Raw genomic sequence first — 22,358 nt, forward strand, 5'->3', positions numbered from 1 at the left:
AGCCCTTGTATTACTGCAGTATTGTTCTTTGGATGGATCCGTTTTCTGCCTCCCTTGGCAGGTGGCTGCAGCATGTTTGTGTCAGCAGGAGGGAGGTGAGCAGCCTGTGAGGCAGAACAAGCAGGTGGAGGCTGCAGTGGGGCCCTAAACCCCACCTGAGCTCCTATTTCCATTCTCTATCTCACATGGACACAAACCCACATTTGTACCCACTCCAGGCTCTTTGGATGTCACAGATATAAAATACAACCACAGCTTCAGCCTCCTGTGGTGGGGCAGCTTTCCTGCCCCCACTTATTCCTGTCCTAAACCAAGTACGGGTGGCCAGGGCTGGGGCAGGAGCAGGGAAGTCTCTGGCACTCTCTAAGTCCAGCCCCAGCTCTGCTGTAATTATTTCACCCTCAGATTCCATTTCCTTTTTCAGAGCTGTAGCACAATGACATCTATACATGTGTGTAATATATTCTGGCCTTTCTCTTCCTGTGTTGCTCCTGACTGATTAGAGGAGAAATTCTTGTTCTCAGTCCCAAGGCATTTGTTCTTGCCTGCCATGACCATGATCCAGCTCTCCAGAGGAATGCCATTCTTCCTGCAGGGCACTGCATGTCAATGGTGCCTCCCAGCTTTACAGCATCAGCAAGTTTCACTCACCTGTTCTGGCAGTCCCTGCCAGGGTCCTGCAGAGAAATATTTTACAAGTCTGATCCTTCGGCAATTTGAGGAACTGGCCAACACCAGTCCATTTTTTGGTCCATTCTGTTATCATTTATTTTTTAATAGTTTTCTATCTACAGCAAAATTCTCACAGCAAGCCTTGTTTTCCGTGGTTTAACTCTGATGTCTCAGCTGATATTTTGCCAAATTCTGCCCTGATGTCCACATGGCTCAATTCCACACCCATGGAGATCTGGTGAACTGCCATTCCCTTCCATTCCATCCCCAGATGCTTGTGTGGATGCCTGAGTGGGAGCAGTCAAAGCACATTGTTTGGGACTTTGGTAGTGGAAAATGTTGTCCCCAAAGTCTGTTACAAAGAACCCCCCTTCACACAGCCCTTCTGTCTCTCACAAGTGGCTCAACAAAAACCTGACAGGTGACATAGAAAAGCCTCCATGGAAAATGTAAGGAGGACGTTACAGAAATGAGGGACAAATGAAGAACCAAGAATAATAACTTATAACTGACTTAATAAAATGCAAAACTAACTTGCTGTTATCCTTCCTTTAAAGCCTAATCTAGCCTAGACTCACAGTTCTCAGATTTGTGGGGGTTATAAAGTGTTTTTAGCCAGAAAGAAAGGACTGCCATGCATCTGCCCAGCATTTTCAGCTGAAAGATTGAGAGTGTGGTTCTGCAGGGCAGCTGCAGGTCTTTTCTCATGGCCTGTAAAATATCAGTGATCTGGGAACCACAGCTGTAGCACCAGACAATGTTCAAGCTCCTTTTTTCTACTTAGAATTCAGGTTAAATGATTTTTCTTAAAAGGGGGTAGAATTTCAAGGCAAACATTTATTCAAGAAATCTCATGCACATAGAAGTACTAATAGAAAAACAGGTTGACAATGGCAAGGTTCTTTTATTTTCTTTTTTTTTTCTTTTCTTCTGTATTATTGCTTTAAAAATGATGGTACTAAATTTATGGTTTTAAAATTTTTGGCTGCCATGAAACTCACATAATGAACTGGGCCAAGTGGCTCCTTATAGTTCATTTGATTTCCTGCTCTTTTCTTCACAGGTAGTGATGATCTCTTTTTGGAGTGCCTGGACTCACTGCAACATTGAGAGGTAAATTTGGTGTGAAGAGTCAGAAGAGCACTCAGAGATCCTGGTGCTTATGTAGCTGCCTTCAGCATCAGAAACAGCAGAGGGAGGGAGACACACCAAAGAAGGAACATAACCAGAAAACTGAATTTAAATAGTATGACCCAAATTTTCCATGACCATTTTAATCAGTATCTCCTCAGTTGCTTTTATGCCCTGCTAAGTAACAGCCCAAGAGAGTCCTGTTTATTTTTATGTGAGAGCTCTTTCTGAGACCTGCATTTCTGGGCAGGCACAGCTCCTGCCATCACTGATGTTGTAATAAATGGAGATGTTTGGTGAGCTGGGGTGTTCCCAGGCCACTGCCACATCTCCAGCTCGTGGCACAACAAGTGTGCAGCACTTGGAAAGCTGCTCATGGCAGAGAGCATCTTTTAAACACTGCTTCAGCTTTAAAGGCAGGGAGAGGTTGCTGCTGCTGCTGGGTTCAGGCTTTGTTTTGCTCCCTGAATTCTTGTGGTCAGATTATTTACTTTATTGTGCCATTCAAAAGCAGTGGGGAGGTAATTCTTTGTCTGTGTATTTTTCCATTGATGTTGTGCAGGGCTGGATGATTACATGGGTTGTGCTTTGTTAATTAGGAGCACTTAGAGAAAAATCCCCTTGCATTGTTGCTGGTGAGTGTGCAGCCTCTCCAGAACCAATTCCCAGCTGTGCAGCTCCAAGGGCATGGCCACATCACACAATGGAGTGTGGGGCAGCCAGTCCCAGGGAATTCTGACCAAACCAGCTCCAGGTGGTAGCAGGGCTGTGTTAGCAGCCAGAATTGTTCATCAGAATGCAGCTTTCTGCAGCTTGCAGGGCTGGGCCTGGTGTGGCTGCACTCCCTGGATGTACCAGCAGGACCCCACGACCTTCTGTACCATATAGAACCTATATGCACCTATAAATAATCCATTTGGCTGCTGCTGCAGTATCAGATTTGTTATGTGATAGTCCCGGGGCCCACAGGTGGATCAGGGCTCCCCCAGCCCTTGGAGCCATCTGGCACTGCACAAAAGGGAATTGGATATCCCAAAGACACCAGGAATTCTTGGGCCAGGGTGAATCTCCCTGGGCTATTCCTGGAAAGTGAATGCAAAATATGCACGAGGAGTTTAAAGCAAATCAGCAAGGCCACTGAACAGGCAGAGTTTTGTTTATACAGCTCGGAAACTTTTTCCGTGTGATTTCATGGAGACACAGACGATTCCAAGGCTGCCCTGCACAGCTCTCCCTGCAGCTGTACCCTGGCCTTGGGGAGATGGGAGCCCTGCTCCACCTGCAGGGTGGAACTGCCCCCCCAGCTCAGAGATGGCTTTTGCTAGGGATGATTTTCAGTCTGGGTTAAACCCTCAGCTAACAAAAGCCAGGATTTCTTTTGATCCCCAAAACTCTCGTGGTGCTGTGGCAATTTACACCACTCAAAAATGTGGCTTAGGCACATGTTAACAAAAATCCCAGGCTGCAGAGAGCATTTGCAGCAGGAAAGCCTGCATCAGAGCAGTTCTATTCCAGATGCCTCCCTTGGAGAATATGCACAAGGTGAAGAGGAGGCAGCCTGCCAACCCAACCTTGTTTTAATTCAGCTCCCTGTGAGACATCAATCTGGGTTTCTACTTCTGGGATTCACTTGCCTTAGAAACAGTTGCTCATTCCTAGGTTTATCCAGAAGCTACAGAGCTCTTACAGCTTTTGTTTGTAATTAGAGAGCAAAGTTTAATCCCCACTTCCTGCCCTATTAATAACAAACCATCAGCTCTTCTCCTGCACAAGGGAGCAGCAATTGAATATTAAAACCACTCTGACACCTGGCTTGCACACAGGGGTTTTGATCAATAGATCTCAAAACACTTTGCAAAGGAAGGAAAAAAATCATTTTAATTTCACTCAGCTGAAGCACAGGGCTGAGACAAGCACTCTGCAGTGCTCCTGGCCCCTTGGATTACACTGCACCAGCAGGAAAACATGCCCAACACACAGGGAATGTGAAGACATGGGATCAGAGAAACTGCTAGTGTCCCATAAAGGACATTCCAAAATACACAGAGAAGCACTAAAAAAGAGATTTAAATTGGGATCTTCCAGTTCTGTTTGGAGGCTGAAGCTGGATGCTGAAAACTGGCAGGTCTGGCCTAGGGAATTTTTATGTGGCCCATTTTAGAAATAGAATGTTTGGAGCTGTGGGCAGGAGTTTGATCTTTTCCTAAATCACTCCTAAAAAGAGTTCTAGAATCCGACTGCATCTTTATCCTGAAAGCATTAGAACCTATATCTATCTTAAAAATAGGATTTGTACCTCTCAGCCCTCAGAAATGCTTGCTGTCCAGCTTTTCTGCCTGTATCATTCACCACTCAAAATCCACTGTTAGCAGGTTTGTTATTTAAATCTGTCTGAATCCTGGTGACAAACTGGCCTGAGGATTTCCTGCCATGAAAGGAGTTTGTTTTTTTCATGCAGCTTAGGGACGAGTGGTGTTGAGCAAGAGGATTTGTCAGCTGATTCCCTTCAGACATTTGTTATCATTTGGTGGGAAGATGCAGAATTTACTATTCTCAGCAGCAGGGTGATCTACTGAACGTCCCTGTGTTCCTGCCATGGGCTGGGGAGGGAGGGAGGGGGTGTCCTTACCTTTGCTCCTTGGGGGAGTGAATTGGGCACCCACTGCGGGGTCACTGCACCGATGTGCAAGCAGGCACTGGGTGCAGCTGGGGGCTGCAGAGGTGACCCCTGGGGTGACCATGTTCCTGTCACACCCCATCACATGCCCAAACATCAGCCCACAAAGGAGCACGTGGTGCCCTTGCTCAGATGTGTTTAAGGAGGAAAAACAAGGATTTGGGGTGGGCTGAGTAACCCAGGGTGTAAACAGAGAGGTCGAGACTGTTGTGCTTGGCTTAAGAGGGAGGGCATGTAATGCATTTAATTAAGTGTTTGTGTAATTGTTTATGTTTTCTTTTACTTTCAATCCTTGTATCAATGATTAGAAGTTTATGTTGATGGGCAAAAAATGCAATAATTCTCCAAAAGAAAACTTCTTCCCCAGAGTAGGTGAAAACTACAAGGAGAAAGACAAACGTGGTGCACTGATCTGTAGAAATGTATTTTGACATGGAGACAGCCATGACTGAGTGTTTTGTCCTTGTAGGAGGGCCTGCAAATGAAATCAAACCAGGCCACTCTTGGTGTAAGAAGTGATGGTTGTTCCAAAAAATCAAATGAATTTGAAATCTGCTTGAAATTGAAGTTCTCTGCGCTGATTGAGCGCTTTGGTGCACGGAACGGACCCGGTTGCAGAGGAAAGGTCCACACAGGAAGGGAAAATAAATAACAGCCAGCAGTGTCCCCAGAGGAATGCCATCTCCTGCATGTGCAGGGTGCAGGAAGGACTGGAGCTGCACTTTGTGTCCAGGCACAGCCACTGTGAGAAACTCGAGGCACATTTTGCAACGTGGCGTGGGAACAGTGCCCAGAGCTGAGCAGGACCACAAGGGACAAGCAGAGGGAGCCCAGAGCAGGAAGTCCCTAAAGTCCCACACTTTACCCATGGCTCCACCACAGCCATCCCAGAAGGGCTGAGGCTGCTGGAGAATCCATCTTTGTCATTTCTCTGGATGTGTCTCTCTGGATTTAGCAGCTCACCACTCCATTCTCCCCCTCACCTCTCCCCATCTCTCCCCCACTTTGACCTCACACCATGAAACTGTCAGAGTGAGGAAACAGTTTGAGCTGAAACATTCATTCCACATTACGTGATTCTAGATTAAAGGCAGGAAGCATTTAACCCTTTGAGAGCCTTTCCCCTCATCCTGGGATGCCTTGGCTTTCAAACTCCTTGCAAACCATGTGTAAGTGAGTGATGAGAATTGGTGTTTTTTAGATGTCTGTTCTTGTCTTACCAGTGGCTCTTCCCAGAAGCCACAGCACTAGAATTCAGGAGTGTCTGGACTTTGCAAACTGAACATATTCTCCCAGCCCTACTCAAGATTTTTGATTTTTCCAGTGCTGAGATGTATTTGCTGAGATGTGGTAAAAATGTGCATTTCCAAATGTACAAAGAGAAGAAGCTCTGGCTCCATGTGTTTCACTTCATTCCACAGTTTGAGGTTCAGAAGTGCAAATGGCTAAAATTAAGGCTACAAAACCAGATAAAATGAGGACTTACAATGATTAGCATTCAGGATTTAGAAACAAAACTTCTTGCTTTCTTTAAAGCTGCCTAATAAATAACTCCCACAGAAAAGCACTTACATGTAAAATGTATCATTTCACAGGCCTGACACAAATATGTATTCTGGCCTTTAAAAGCTGCTCTTTTGGCAGATTAGGGCTCTCCTGAGAGCCAGCTCCTGCTCTCCAGCACAGACTGATGAACACTTGTCAGATATATTTGGTATCTGGTGCTAACTCTCGGGTTCTGCACTTCATAGGTGGTCTTGGCAGTAAAAGGGTGGAGGAGAAGGGCAACTCCAACCTCCATTCCCAGTGTTTGCACTGGGAACAGCAGCACCATGGCAGCCCTTCAGGAGCAGAAGTGACTTTGATATTGGCCTGATGGAACCACATGGTCTGGAAGGTGATGAAGATGTGGGAGTTTCACCACTGCTCCCAAGGATGTGAGTGGGAAACACTCATGGCTCTCCCAGGCCTGGATTCTGGGTTTCCTTTTCAGCAGAGCATCTCCAGATGTACAGCTCACACAAAGAACATTTTGGTTCAGCCTCAGAGAGCTGATAGTTCCCAGTAACCTTCCTTTGGACATTTGGGAGCTTCCTACAGGTGTTGACCTCTGCCACCATTCCCAGATGGGGGGATTGGAGCACAGACTGTGGAGGCAGAATTGCCACCATCACCTCCTCCATGCCCAGCAGCACCACCAGCCTGTCACCTTTCCCAGAGCTTGAGGGAGGCTCAGGCTCGCTTAAGGAAAATCAAAGGCAGACGGGAGAGTAATTCAAATCTTGGATTCCTCTTTTATTCCCTGATCCCACTGCTCTTTGCTGACAGTCCCAGCACTGCTGGGGTGTGCCTTGTCCTGCTGGTAAAGAATGAAGAGTCTTGTTCATTCAAAACCACAGAGTCACGGAAAGGTTTGGGTTGGAAGAGACCTTAAATCCCATCCAGTCCCTCCCCCTGCCCTGGGCAGGGACAGCTCCCACTGTCCCAGGCTGCTCCCAGCCCTGTCCAGCCAGGCCTGGGACACTCCCAGGGATCCAGGGGCAGCCCAGCTGCTCTGGGAAATCTGGTGAAACACCTTTGCTGAAGAGCAGGAGTTTGAGTTCAGGTCCTCAATAAATGCAAAGCCATGACCATCACTGAGAACAGGGAATCAAGGGAATAGGCTGTTACATTCATCATGGCATAGGAAAATACTGAGTTTTGAAGTGAAATACAGTGCAGAACAGCAAAGAGTGGTGGCCTCTGCAAGCATCTGGAAACCTGGATCACAATCAAAAGTGAAATAATTCAGCTCTCTCTGTGAGAGTTCAAAGGCAGCCTCAGAAAAAACCCAACTTCTGCTTATCTGGTGAGCTTTCTAACCACCAGAGAAGGTACAGAGTGTCTCCAGACTCAGCACAAACCCCCCTTGTATGTTCTCCAAATGACCGGTTACTGACTGTGAGTGTTCTGCATTACCGGCCAGGGAGAAGAAAAACGTCCTTAGGAACAGTCTCCACAATCATCCCTCATAACAGCACAGACATGCAGAGTTCCACCCATCAGCCCTGGAAAATGTGCAGCTTCCCCTGACCTGCTGGAGGGGATGGAAGTGTCTGTGTGATGAGATGCAGAGGCTCCGTCCTGAAACCCTTTTGGATAAGAGGGAAAATGTAAAAAATGTATCTTCTAAAGAAGAGAAGATTGGTGTGACAGCTCCTGAATGAATTGGATCCCAGGGTTTACAGTCTATCAGCTCAGCTCTCTGCTTCATATTTGGTGTTTTTCCATCTGGAGGAAAAAGCATTATCATTTAGGATGAACTTTGTCCACTTCATGACAGATAGAATTATTGCACCAGCTACAGATGAAGGGAGACGAGAAGTGCCTTTGGTGCATCATTTTCCATGCTCCTGTTTATTCCAAAATCTTCAATAATGGGCTAGAATCTGACAGAGCAGAAAACCACCAGCTGTTGTGAGCTGCTTTTCCAGTTGCACAGCTGCTTAGAGAAGAGAATCTGTCTGATTAAACGGAAGGGATTTCAGAGAGAGCAGCAAAATTCAAGAACTGAACAGGTTTAAGTAAGCAATGACTCTGCAACATTAATAAGCCCAACATTGTAAGCACAAAACAAGGGGAGGAAATATTGGGCTAAGCCAGTGAGAGCTCTTGGGGAGAAGTGGCAGGAATTCAAAGCACAGAGCTGTAGCTGTGCTTTAAAATGCTTTAGGTAAATAAGGTCAAAAGACTAAGTAGACACTCTTCTTTTGTTATAAACCGTGCTTGGAGTTCAAATATTTGGAAATAAATTTTAAACTAGCCACCAAAAGTATGTTTCTAAGGCAAAGGAAGAAGAATTGCAGAAGTTGTTGCTTGCTAAGTGAAATGAGAACAAAGGCATGAATGGGAAGGGGCAAGGAGGGCAGAGCCAGTGAGAAATTATCAAAGGAAGAGTCTTGCTTTGTCTCCATTAGTGATAGATTGGATCATCTTCTCTAGCCCATTGTCCCTGCTTTTGAGCTTTTAAAGGGAAGCTGGAGATTCTATTTTAACTTTAATTCCGTGGTTTTCCTGTGTGAGCCCCAGAGGAGACAGGCAGAGCTCAGCAGAGCTCTGAGAACCCATGAACATGAAATATTAGCAGCTATTTCATTGTGCTCTGCTGCCTCGGGGCTGTGGGCAGGCTCTGCAAACACAGCTCTGGGATTTTGACCCCAAATCTGCTTTGCCAGTGGGCAGAGGGAAATCCAGCAGTAACAATCAGCTGGCAGCCCCCCAGCTTGCCTTGGAAAACAATTAGACAACTCTTTTCTGGTACAGAACAAGTTTCTTTTGATGTCTCAGAAAATGGTTCCTTCTTCATTTGTACACCTGACACAAAGCCTGGGAGCAGCCAGGTAACCTGGATACAAATCTGGATACAAATGGCTGAGCAGTTCCCTGAAATCAGGACCTGAATTTTCTGGTTTTGTCCTCTGCTCCAGGTGTAAATGTGGGATCCAAACAACAACAGAGTTTTAAAGGAATGCAGAAGCAAGATGTGAGTTCAGATGTAAATATTTCAGCCATCCCTATGCAAATGGGGCCAATTCCTTTATTTCTCCTTGGTGATTCTATCCCAGGGATGCTGAAGTGGGTGACAGCTTTCTGTGACCTGTGGGCACAGTAATTCAGATGAAGGGATGTGGCCAAGATGCAGCTGCCAGGAACAACACAGAAATAACCATTACCAAATATCTCCAGTGCCTCCCAGGCCTGGCTGGTGTCCTGTGAGCTGCCAGCCTGCCACCGAGGCTTTGCTCAACACACGGCACAGGTGGAACTGAGGAGACTTTTCCCAACTTTAATTACATTGCTGTGCAACACAACTCACTGTGCTTTGTGCATCCCTGGAGGGAGGTGTAAGGGCTGAGAGCTGTGGTAGAGAGTTGGGAATTAATTACAAAGGACACAGGGTTGGAGTTCCTCTCAAGTACTTGCTCAGCTGTGTAACCTTGGGGCAAATCCCTCAACTGCTTTGTGCCCAAGTAAACCCAGCTGTAAAACCATCTTGAAAACCAGATGGTGCACAAAGATTTAAAATGCTCAGGAGAATGATGAGGGATGAGAAAAAAAAAAAATTGAAAGAAGGAATTCTACAGTTCACTGCTGTTGGTATTGATTCCAGCAGAGATAATCTGGACTGAATCAATAGAACTGAGAGGAGAATTTTTCTTGATATCCAAAAACCATCCCACACTCTCAAGTCTCTGTTTTCCCTCTCCCCTCTTGACTTGGTACTTTCTCTCTAGAGGGTTAATTTGAAACCTTCAGTAGAATACAAGTTTTCCCCTGGCAGCCTGAAGTTTCTAATTCAGGATCAGGTTCTCCATGACTAAACTTTGATCTCGTACAGGATTATTTTTAGGCACTTAATTCTATAGCATTCTTTTCTCCCTGCTTTTTGTGCTGCCCTTCAGCCTTGCCTCTGGGGCACAGTGAGGTGTCCTGGGGCTCAAGTGCTGCACCCCAAATAAAAATACTGAGCTTTACTGCCTTCTGTAGATGCTTAGTCCTGGCTTAAAACCAGTATTTGTACTCCTGGTCAATGAACAAAGGAAATACTAAAGTTTCTGTAGCAGAATAAATGTTTGCCACATGTTAGTATCTAAGAGAAGACTTAAATGTTTCAATCTTTTTTGGCTTTAGCCAAAATGTAGATATTTCCCCCCCCCCACAGGAATGTGGGAATACTTATTTGCATGAGGAGTATTTCCTTACATAAGGAATATTTCCAAAGCAGGGTGTCTTAGGTTGTGAGAAGGAAAACCAATAGATTTTAATGTAAATAAGGATTATTTCAATATGTGACACATAGAGAAACCATTTTGTTCACTACTCAGGGAAGACCTTGCAGGTTTTTATCAATCACTAATGAAACTAAAATATTGACAGGTATGAATTTTGGTGACATTTCTTCCCAAATTAGAAAGGATTTGAGCTGAAGGAAGTTGCAAACAAATCAATGTCAGCAAAATGTCTTCAGCAAATTTAGCCCTTGTTATGCAGTTCTGGAGTGGCAAAATTGTTAATTGCTATTCAAAATTGGTGATCATTTTTCCAACACAAAAATACTTCCATTTCTGTGTGTCTTGCAAACTGTCCTATTTCTTGTTATTGAATCTTTAGACTCAATATTTGAGCCATTGAATCTCTAGATTCAATATTTGAGTTATTGAATTTCACATTCAATATTTGAGCTGTGCTATTATTAATTTAAAATATTGAAATTCCATGCCATAAATACCAGAGTGCCAGGGATGATTAATGACACTGCTCAAACACCAAATTTTTAATTAAGCATAAGCCAAAGTAAAAATTCCCTGATATAATTTGAGTCCCTTTTTGGATGATCCAACTTTTCCCCTCCTAATACCACTTGAAACTGAATTTAAAACCAGGTGCAGAGCATTTGTGGGAATGAAAGACTCTTAAATGAATCAGAACACAAGACATTCTCAGATGAGCAGCTGTGGAAAACAATAAATAAAACAGAAAGTGAACTGGAGATAAGGCAAATCCAGGTGATAAAATCATGGCTAGAGCTGTCTAATATAGGGAAATTAAAAATACAAAGTACATTTTAAAGCCCTGAGCTGTACAAATACTCATCAGACTCCATTTCCATTTTTGCTGCTCCTAATGAGGAAAGGTTGATTTAGCTCAGTCTTGCCAGATGAAACTGCAGCTGGGAGTGTTTTTCCATATCCATCAAACTCGGGTTTCCCTCCAGTGTCCCTGAGTATAAATCACTGAGCTTGACTTCATTTCATGGTCCTTGAATTGCTCATCTGCTCTCTTTGAAGAAGAGGTTGGAGCATCATGAATTTTACATGGTCCAAGCCCACTGCTGCCCATCTCACTGAGCACAGAGTGCTGGGAGCTCCCTGTGCTGTTGTTGCTTCCATAAATCAGTTCATGGGATGCAGCCCCAAATCCTTGGACGTGCTGAGGCACAACCACTGTTGCCACTGGGATTTGTCCTGACAGGCTGGGAGGTTCTGGGAGCTGTTCAGGGAAGCCTGGCTTTAACAACAAACACTCAAACAACAAAATAATGAATTCCCAAAGCCAAAAATTTCAGGCATCATAAAACCTTTTCTTCTTTAAAAAGTAAATATGTTTCATGTGAAGGCTTTGTTTCTTTAAAAATGTTTTGAACTTGAAGTCTAACTAGTTTGGGGAAAAGAAAAATTAAGAGTTTTAGGTGACCTCCTTGCTCTTGATCAGTGAAGCCCATTTTTGGCAGGTTTTAAACCACTCTGATCTATTTTTCCCTTCTGCCATGTAAGAAACTTTCAGAAAAATGAGAAATGCCATGGAGAAACTACTGGACATTGTGACATTGGTATATACAGAATGCTGCCCCAAATTTTGCCCAAATAATCACTTTCAAAAGCAGTCACTGTGCTTTTAAACAAAAATAAAATGAAAAAATAGTGATTCTTAAAAAATCTCCCTTTAAAGAGACACTGTAAGGCTTAAGTTTGCATATGAACAAATCTCTCCCCATTGCTCAGAACTCTTTCTTTCAATTAATACATTTCACTATTTATGCTCTTCATTTAAATGAATTAATTCATTTATTTTCCACTCTTGCACTGAAGCAGATCTGCTCCATTTTTCTTGCTCAGTACAGCTCCCATCACTCTCCTCATGCCCTGCTGTAGTTCACTGCCTGTGTTTGGGAACACAACCATCCCCAAGAGAAGTCACATCTCTTAAAAGTAGGATTTCATTATTCTCATTAACAAAACTCAAGATATTTGACTGCACCCCTTTCCAAAAAGAAATAAAAAGATAGAATGAATTTGGGACAATCTCTTTTTTAAACCACAGTTTTGAAATCCTTGCCCCAGAGAGCAAATTCTGCTGAACGAGCAGGGGCTTTTTGAGGAAGATGTGAAGACCAAAGGAAACAGTCTCTCACAGGACCGAGTCTCTCACACAACCTGATGGCTGAACTGATGCCCCTTTTCCCCAGCTTGTTGCCCTTTTACCCAGGGCTCCAGAACACGACACATCAAAGCGCGGTGGCAGATTTGCCTTTGGAAGTCAGAGCCTGCTTCAAACGCCTCTTCAAGTCCTGCATGTTGGGCGACTTGGGCCTCACCAGGTGGAGACCTCTCCTCTTCTCCCCGTTGCAGCTGCTGCTGCTCCTGCTGAGCTCCTGGCACAGCTGCTGGAAGGCCTCGTGCACGCCCTCGCAGCTCTCCCGCGCCGACACCTCGCAGTAGGTGCCGCCCAGCTCGGTGGCCAGCTGCAGCCCCTCCTTGGAGGACACCTGCCTGGCCCTCAGCAGGTCACCCTTGTTGGCCATGAGCAGCAGGGGGATGTTGGCGTTGGGGTGGATCCTGCGGATGTGCTGGTGCAGCGGGCGCAGCAGGCGGAAGCTCTCGTAGTCGGTGATGGAGAACACGAAGACGAAGCCGTCGGCCCAGTAGATGGAGCGGTTTATCTGCTCCTGGCAGCAGATGCTGTCCGTGTCATCCTGCAAAACAGCAGCACGGGATGTGCACATCAGGAATCAGCCCCAGACTGAGCTGGACTTGAGCATGGGCCTGTTTTCCCTGAAACCTCTCTGGAGGTACCAGGGAAATTCCCGGTGTTGGCAGCACTGTGCTGGCTTGTCCAGCCTGGAGAAATGTAGGGGGATAGAATCTAAGAAAATAAAGACAGTGTAGAAAGTAATCTCACCCCTAAGGAGTTGCCCAAGCCATCCCACTCTCCTGCCACAGAGACGGGTTCGCTCAGTAACAGCTGCTCGTAAGTAGGTGGGTTTCAGGATAGCAAACTTAAATTCCTTTTGCTTGGTTTTTCTTGCTAGACCATGATGCAAAAGGCACAAGGGCTGATCTTTGCTGTTTATAGCTCAGTTTATTCATTATTATTTCACCTTTCCCTAACGGTACGCAGTCTCTATCGCGCCAGTGGTGTCTTTTCTATTGCCTATACTGGGACCAGTAAATGCTTTGGTTGAGTGTTGAGTGGGCCAATGATCAAAGATTAGGAGCAGGCCTGACTTTAACAGGCCCCAGCTGTAACCAGTGAGAAGAAGATGCTATAGAAGAGTGGGGTGGTGTTGAGAAGGGACCTGGAGTCACTTGGCTGCTTTGTGAAGAAGCAAGAGTCAGTGCTCTGAGAGGCTGCCCATGAGAAACACCAAGAAGGTGTGAAACTTTTGTGGTAAGGAGACAACAGTATGGAACCCCTGTGATAAGATGACAACAGAGAAAAGGAGATTCTGGGGTGACCTGGTGGTCACTGTTGAGCCAGAAATGACACAAATTCACTCAAAGGCTGGTTTGCAGGAGAAGAGCATTTAATACAAAAAATCCTCTCTTTTATAGATAGCCAATCAAGTAGAATGTGTCAAATCTAACTAACAAAAACATCTTTCTCACAAACAGTCCTTGAGAAGAACAGAAAAACAGAGGAGGAAAACACCACCTGCAGGTTGTTTATACTAACAAGTTACCATCATTGCTACAACTCCCTAAGAAGACTCACAAGTGCACTCTGGGAAAACAAAACCCATTTTCTCACTCTCTGACCCGGCTGTTGCATCCACACCTGGTCACTGTAGCCAAGTGTGGCCAGGTTCTGCTCCCAGGGACAGGACAAGAGGAAACACCTCCAGCTGCACCAGGAGAGTTTAGGGTGGACATCAGGGGGAGTTTCTCCATGGAAAGGGTGGTCAGGCATTGGCAGGGGCTGCCCAGGGAGGTTTGGAGTGCCCATCTCTGGAGGTGTCCAAGGAATGACTGGAAGTGGCATTCAGTGCAGGATGGGGATCAGTCATGGGTTGGACTCATTCCTCCTTTTCCAGCCTCACTGATTCCATGATTCTCTCATCCCATACTACAGGAAAGCAGTAAGGTGAGTGGAGAGGGGTCAGAGCAAATTGATTGAAGAGAAAAGCCAAAGTACTGCTTTGAAAAGTTAGTTCTGAATTCTCTTCTACCCCAGCAGTCAGAACCTCACACTCTTATTGTGGAAAAAAACTGTGATAGGCACAGTGAGAGCACTAAAAATCCACCAGGTTTGTCACAGCATGACAAGTGAACAGCTGTCCCCCCATGTGACTTTTAGGGCTTTTCCCAATTCTTTACTCAATGTCTCCATGGACAGAGGCTCTCACTAACTCTGTTTGGTGAACCCTGCCAGGTTTTCCTGCCTTGCAGGTCTCCAGATAGTAAGAGGCAAAGTTCTTTTGAAAAAAACTAATTGGTTACCAAGAACCAATGACTGGAACTGAAAATCAGCTGAAATCTCATTGGTAATTTGTGGAGCAGTGATGGGTTTATATAATTTTTTTTCTGGTTACACATTTTTGAGACTATCACCCCTCCTATTTAGAGCCCCAACAACACCAGCTCTGGGACTACAAAGCTGAGTACAGCACTGTGGGCTTGGAAAGAGATCAGCTCACTTGTCAGGATGAAGCTATTTCCAGCTAATCCTCTCCTCTTTGTTACCCTGCTGGGACAGGGATAGCCCAGCCAGAGAGGGAGATCCCTGCTGCAGCCTGCTTGCTTTGGAAGAGCTGTCACTCCTGTCAATATTACATTTCTGTGTGTTGTAATTTTTTTAATATCCTTTATCCTATCCTTTTTTAATATCCTTTATTTATATTTTATATAACAAGCATATTCTGTGTACAGCTCTTCATGAAGCTGGTAGAAATTGTGTATTTTAAGAGGAGTTCAACATCCCAAATACAGAGCTCAATTTTTTATTATTGTTGCTAAATTCTATCCAAGAAATTTTCATCAACTTCAGTAAGACTAATAGAAAACACATTCCATTATCTATTAATCTACAGAATGCATATCTGCCATTGACATTCATTCTAACAGAAGTTAGTGCTCAGCACTGTCCCCAAACAGATCACTTTTATTCAGACCTAAACACGAATGACAAAGCCTAACTTCAGAGAGCAGAGGCAGCAAAGAATGAGTAAAACTGATCAGTTTTCTCCTGGTAGATCAGACAGTAAAAGAAGAACCACTGACAAGCTCTTCTGTGAGGAGGAGGAAGCAGAATTTCTGAAGGGTCAGAGTGTAAATTAGGCTCAAAGCTTTCCCCAGGAGTTCTGCCAGCCAAGTGCCCTCTGTAAATATTTCATTATTGCCCTCAGAGACACTGGCTCATCACACCTTGAGGTTCTTTGTCCTTGCCAGCTCCCAGCTCAGTCCTGTGAGCAGTGACTTTGGTTATCAGCTGCCCTTATCCCTCCTCCACAAACCCCTCACTCCCCAAAGCAGAATGATGCACAGGGATCCTCCCAGCAGCCTTGTTGGGAAGGTTCATGAGAGTGAACTCCAGCCAGGCTGGGCAGGCTGTGGGAAGAAGGGCAATTTGCACTGCTGGGGTCTGGGTTGTAGCCAGTCTGGGGATAATTAGCCACTCTCCATGTCCTGGAAGCCTCTTTTCACCAGCAAAACCCTTTCATGGCCAAAAAAAAAAAAAAAAAAAAAGGAACTAATTGCACTGGCAAGCTTTGCAAATGGGTTTGGAGAAGGTGCACATTCAGAGAGCCCTAAGAGCAGAAATTCTCCTCACTCCAGCTAGGCCCACCCAGCAGTGGGATGGATGGATGGAAGGATGGATAATCCCAAGTGGAATGCTTTATTCAGGAAATCAAAGGTTAATGGGCTACTTTTTAAATGGAAATCCCTGCTCCAGAATGAATTATGAAACACACAGGCTTTTGCAGTGTATAGGCCAAGCAGCAATGAATCACCCAACAAAACCACTCATCTGCTTCTGTTTCTCTCTTACAATTTCACATTTCTGGGGGCTTGAATCCTGAGGGTTTCCACATGATTTCCTCCTGGAACACTGTACTCAGCCTGCAGAGTGCAGGAAACTCTCTTCCTTAAGAATTTTAATTAAAAAATCCAGCCTTTTCTCAGTCTTAACCTGTTCTGTCACAGTCTCCTCAATTATTGCAGATTTATCATTTGAGGCAAACAGACACAGGGGGAGATAAGAGTGTCTGTGGGAGATCTTGGAACAGCACAGACCTTGGACTGGGACAAAGAAAATGAAACTCCTTCCTAACTAATTTAAAATCATTTCTGACTAAGCAACCTCAGCTGCAGGCTTGACTAAATTTTGTGCAGCTCTGGTGTCACTGAACTGTAGGGCACAGCTTTAATTTAAACAGGAAAATAGCATCTGTGTGATCTGAAAACAGGAGTTAAATTATTCCATGGGACAGAAGAGAGAGGGGATTCCCTTTGTTTAGTGTTTCTCAGGCAATCCCAGTGGTGCCCAGTCACCCCCCAGCTCCTCTCTGCAGGGCAAGCTGGCAAGGCCTTTGTGCTGGTAAATCCCACTTGAATATTTGGAGAGCTTGCACTGCAGCTTTTGTTTGCTTCTGAGTGTGCAGAGCAGATGAGGGCTCCTGCCCTCTGCTCCGTGCACCCTGCACAGCACAGAGTGGGATTGCATCAAAGCTTTCCCCTTCAACCCACTTCCAGTCAGAGAAGCTGGAAATGAAACTTTGGAAATTGGAACTTTGCTTATTCCCTTCTGGGAATTCAGGGAGGAAGAGTCCCGTGGCACAGAGATGCACAGGTGGCTCTGTGCAGGTCAAACAAGGCTGCAGAGCTGTGCAGGGCAGCCTGGTACATGAGGAGAGAGGTGGTGCTCCCATCCCAACACATATTGGCCAAATCTAAGTCTAGTCTGAGCTTAAGGACACATCTAGAAGTTTAAGCTTGGTGGTGCAATGAGAATACCTGATTTTATCATGAAATCTCTGCTGCTCTGTAGGAATTATTACTCAGGAGCCTTCCACCATTCATGTAACCCCAAATTTCACTACATTTCCAGTTGCTTTGACACTGTTTTCATCCTCTTGTTCTGCATATGAAGCAGATTTTTAAGGAGATACAGCATAAATCCTGCTTGGAAAAGTATTCCTAGAAAGAGGTTCCTGGTAGAAATTTAAATCTAGAATATAATAGAATCATCAAATCATTAAGATTGGAAAAGGTCTTTAATATCACAATAGAATTATAGAATCATTAAGATTGGAAAAGGTCATTAATATCATTGAGTCCAACTGTCTAGAACACTGACAGAAAAAGGAGTGTGATAAAGGCTAACACCTTAAAAAAAAAGGAATTAATTACATTTAAAACCAGGGTAAGGAAAGCAGGGCAAAGCACCACAGCTGGAAATGGCAGCTGCTGTGAAGCCTGGCCCCTTGGAAAGAAAGATTTCTCTAAATCTGAGGGACTTTGGGTGGAGAGGAAGGTCCAAGCTGAGGCAGCTGGGCCTCTGAGCAGGTGAGTTTCCTGCCATGCAGGGACAGAAACCACTTGACAGAAAATAAAACAATCAAGCTGTTGGCAGGAGGGAACCAGATTGTGATGTTACTGCTGTTTAGTAATGTGTTGGAAATAAAATTGTTTTAATTTTGGCTTACTCCTGAAGGAGCCTGATTTAACACCTTCAAGAGCTCATTTTGGTGGAGTTTAAGGTACCTTGATTAGTCTTGGGTTTGAGCCCAGGTATTTTCCTGCTGCTAAGCAGAGTTAATCACAGATGGAAGTGCTGGCAATAAACATAAGACAGAAGTGTGTTGAAGAGCACAGAGCAGTTGTTTTACCTCCAATGAGACAAAGGGAGTGTCCTGCACCTGTAGAGAGATCTGCTCCCCGTCTATGGTGAACTTCCTGGAATACAAAGCACCTGGGGGAGAAGGAAGATGTCAGTCAGGGACTGTAGCAGGGAACCAAAATCATAAAGGAAAGGTAAAATGGGACTGGTGAAATCCAGAGCTTTGAGGTTTAGGATGTGGAGCTGCCTGTAGGGAAGTGCCTGGCCTGGAGTGTTTGTGTGGCTGTTTGCTCAGCAGTGGGGCTGTGTTTGCTGTGTGGGGACATGTCCTGGAGGCACAGCCAGCCTGGGGGCTGGGAAGGGTCACTCAGGATTGAGTCACACACTCAAAGTGGGCACATAAATCCCACTCAGGTTTCCAGTCCATACTGTCAGCTTTAAATAGAATTGCAGGTCACTTTTATAATCACAAATGAAGACATCCAGGTGGGGTTGGTGAAAGGAGTGAGTGTTTCCTGCTGGATTTTTCTGAATGCCTTTAAAAAAGGAAAGTGTTTCAGTTTTGGACACAGAATGAGGGATGGTGTACAAATCCCCCAGGTGCTCTTTGGGGTTTGTGTGATTTAGAGCTTGGTTGAAATCCCCAAAGCCTGGACACTTTAAACCTGACTTTGGTTAATCTGGAGGACACATATTCACAGCCAAGTGCCAGTTCTACCCAGCTAGGCCTGATCTAGCTCTGGTCTAACCACTGCTATCTTGGGCTTGAACTTTATTTTGTTACTGATGCTGAGGTAAACGACAATGAAAATTTAAGTCTTGATCTTGTGAATTCTCTGTGGTTCAGAGGTGGCTGTCATCATCATTTTCCTTTAGAACTTAACCCAAGTCACATGGGGCTGTGAGGAAATGCTAATCCACAGCTGCTGTGTACAGCCCTTCTGTCCTGCCCCAGCACAATTGTCACTGCTGCCTCCAGAACAATGTCAGATGTGGAGAAATCCACCCACTGGAGAGCAAGGAATTCACTTTAACAGGGAGCCCAGCTAGTGATAGTAATGCCCTCACTTCTGAAATTCAGCTTTGTTTCAAGAAAACAAGTGATTTTATTCCAGTGGAAAAGAGCCTGAGCTCACAGAGCATTTTCAGCACAAGGAAATTCAGCACTGAATCCCACATTATCATGTTGTGGTTTAACACTGTGAGGGGATCCAGCCCTGGTGGGGTTTGGTTTGTATTTAAAACCAGCCCTGGTTTAAAGCTGTCAAGGTGGTTTGATGAGAAGGCACTGCAGCCCTGCACCAAGACCAGACAGCTCCACGTTGCCATTCCATGATGCCCTCCCTGCAGAACAAAGAGCAGGAGCTGCCAGGCACTGGCACTGCCCCTGCTCTGCCCAGTGATGCCTGGCACAAGGACAAGCAGGGCTGAGTGACCCCAAGGGCAGTCACTGCCACCTGTTCCTTATTGCTGGAATATTCACCTCTCCTGCAGCATGGCCATGGGCCTGGGAGCTTAATGGGAAAAGCATGTGGCTCCCAGCACTGCTCTGGCAGCAATCACTGCACAGCTCCCAGCTCCCACTTGATGTACAACCTCCCAGAGAAGAGGTGACAGAAGAAAAGGAGCAAAAGTGCAGCCAAGCATCAGGGTTAACCAGGGTCAGGGAGGGGGAGCTGGAAGGAGGAGCTTTCAGAGTGCATTTCCTCAGATCAAAGGTGTCTTGTGCTGCTCCCTCCTCATCCTGAGCTCAGCAAGCATCTCCAAAGTGAAGCATTTTCTGAATTCTGTCCAATTTCACCCCAAAACTGTGAGGTGGCCAATGTATGGGGTGAGCATAGGGGGTACATGGATCCATCCTACAACCCTGGCCAAATCAGTCAGTGTTTGCCTGGAACAGTTCACATGAACACACCCTCTGGATTAAACAAGGAATGAATGGTTGCTTTGCCTGTCTTGTGGAGAGAAGGTTTCAATTTCAAGGTTTGCCTGGTTATAATAGCCCCTGAAATAAGGGGAATGCACAGAAAAGGTTCTGAACTGCATTTACACTCCTCAGAATTCCTCTGCCTTCCCTGGGGTTGCAGGGGGAGCAGCATTGGGTTTCCATGCTTTAGTTAATGTGTAGGCTGTTCCTTGAGCCTGTGTTTCACTATAGGTATGTCCTCAAGCACACCTTTTACTCTGATCCTTTTCCATCAGCTTGGGGAAAAAAAAAAAAACAGCTGAAAGGATCATAAATAAAGAGCCTTTGATTTATTGCTTTCATAGCTCGAGGCTATGAACTGAAAATATGCACCTTATGGACATCTAACAGCACTTGCTTCCCTGTAACGTGCAGCAGTCACAAAGCAGAGAGGATTTCTTCCCCAGTCCCTGCAGTGCTGCTGGGGAGAGCAGAACTCACCGGTGTTGGCTTCGTAGTCCCCAATAAATCTCTTTGTGAGGAAGCGCACGACCAGGGCTGCAAAACAAGGACAGAAAGGTGGGTCCTTAGTGAGAGAGAGCCCTGAGGCCTCCTGCACAGCTCCTGTGGCATCCTCCTGCAGGACAGATCTCACTTGGAACCACCTTCATCTCTGCATTGCTCACAGCTTGCTCTGCAAGCTGCTGCTCTCAGCTCTCACAGACAAAGATCTGGGGCCAGCCTGGGGTACCCAGCCCAGAGTTTTTCACAGCTTGTGTTGGAAATGAGCCCTGGGATTCAGGGAGGTTGCTTCCCTATGCTTGCAGGTAAAACAATCTGCCCTTTGGTCTGAGATAATTTAGGAGAAGAGTAACAGGCCAGTAGACTGCAGCTAATCCAAATTTAAGCATTTTCTGTCATGCAAGAAGTGAGGCTGATGGATGGAATGGTTCTTTCCAGCCTTAAAACCTCTCACAAAACCCATTAGTGATATCTAATCACACCCAGCAAACAAACCCCATGTGCTCTGCACCCTTGGGTCATGCTGGAGCATCCTGGCTCCTTATTCGCCTTAACCTGAGCTGCTTTCCTAAACTCTTTGATAAGAACATTTTCCTTTTTCTGCATAAAACATTTAAATCCCATCATGGCAACAGTAACTTATATTCCTGTGCTGCTTTGATCTCAGTAGATTCCTAGTAACTTGCAACACCACTTAAGAGTTAAATAAAATGTCTTATTCTGCAAGCAACATTATTTTATAATGGATTTAATTTCAAGCAATAATTTTTCTCACAGTCATACTGGGTCATCCTTTAGCATCCTTAAATGAAACTGCCTGTGCAGCTGTCTTTAAGAAACTATTTAAAAATAATAGGAAGATGTGGCTGCTTCAAAGCCAAAACAAACATTTTGCTGAATCCCGTGGAACCACAGATGTAACAAATCAATCTGCTTTTCATAATTCCTGAAATCATGGACCAGATATTCAACAATGCTCTCTTTACCCTCTTTTCTTCCCCTCTCCTGTGGAGAATAATAAAGGCACATCTTGTATGCTGTGATTTGTCTGCAGAACATAAAACACTTACAGCACGAGGATAAAAGCCACCTTTTGGCGTGCAGAAATTTAGCTACAGTTAAATAATTTGCACAAGAGCAGCTAGGAGCATTTGTGAGTACAGAACTCGCTGCTGGCTCATGTTGGCTTCTCACGCATCTACAGCAAATCTCAAAAATTCTCCTGTGCCTTTTCTTTAAAAAAAAAAAAAAAAAAGAAAGAAAATAAAAGCAAATTGAAATAGTTAAGCTGCGATTCATGTCGCTAGTTTGGGTGTGTGCGGCAGCGAAGGAGCAGAGAAGGAAAAGCGGGGCACACACCTGTCCTTACCTGTCTTGCCCACGCCGCTGCCGCCCAGCACCACCAGCTTGATGATTTTGTTGGGCGCGCAGTCCAGCGCGGGGTACTCCGGGATGGGCAGCAGCAGGAAGTTGGTGGAGTACTGAGACATCGTGTCCTCAGGGATGAGGAGCATGCCAGAAGGGATGGCTGCTCGGCTCGGGCTGCGGGAGAAAAGCAGGAGCGCGGCTCCGCGGCGCCCGTCCTCGCCCGGCTCTGCCGGCAGCCAGGAGCGCTCTCATCCCACTGCAGGCGTTCTCCCGAGGAATGCGAGAGCGCCCGGCCTCCCGCAGCCGCTGCCTCTGCTCAGACAGCGACTTCGCAGAGCCGAGGGGAACTTTTTGATCGGCCCCCGTGAAAGCTGACTCCGGCAGCCCGCAGCCAATGGCGAGGGCAGCGGGACATTCCTGCCCCGGCCCCGAGCGGGCCGCGCCTACCACCCCTCACGGCTTTCCCCTCACAGCGCTCCCCTCACG

At 45.6% G+C, this 22,358-nt stretch overlaps 1 protein-coding gene across 1 annotated transcript; it reads right to left on the reverse strand.

The window, feature by feature from the left end:
• Positions 1-10,255: 10,255 nt before the first annotated feature.
• LOC118698511 (ras-like protein family member 11A-like) lies at positions 10,256-22,091 on the reverse strand. The gene is made up of 4 exons (XM_036401839.2): positions 21,874-22,091; positions 20,484-20,540; positions 18,126-18,208; positions 10,256-12,992 (listed from the first exon to the last, which is right to left on the reverse strand). The coding sequence occupies exons 1-4, from the start codon at positions 22,016-22,018 to the stop codon at positions 12,525-12,527; spliced, it is 753 nt and encodes a 250-aa protein (XP_036257732.1). The 5' UTR covers positions 22,019-22,091; the 3' UTR covers positions 10,256-12,524.
• Positions 22,092-22,358: the final 267 nt, after the last annotated feature.

Source organism: Molothrus ater, chromosome 14 (genome assembly GCF_012460135.2).
Source record: "Molothrus ater isolate BHLD 08-10-18 breed brown headed cowbird chromosome 14, BPBGC_Mater_1.1, whole genome shotgun sequence".
Taxonomy (NCBI): domain Eukaryota; kingdom Metazoa; phylum Chordata; class Aves; order Passeriformes; family Icteridae; genus Molothrus; species Molothrus ater.

Bases quoted from the DNA above. Each gene is read 5' to 3' on its own strand.
- LOC118698511 (XM_036401839.2), bottom strand. From the start codon at position 22,018: ATGCTCCTCATCCCTGAGGACACGATGTCTCAGTACTCCACCAACTTC. The intron at 18,209-20,483 runs GTGAGTTCTGCT...CTTCTCCCCCAG, and splicing joins GGACTACGAAGCCAACACCG to GTGCTTTGTATTCCAGGAAG. The intron at 12,993-18,125 runs GTAAAACAACTG...GCTGTTTTGCAG, and splicing joins CTCCCTTTGTCTCATTGGAG to GATGACACGGACAGCATCTG.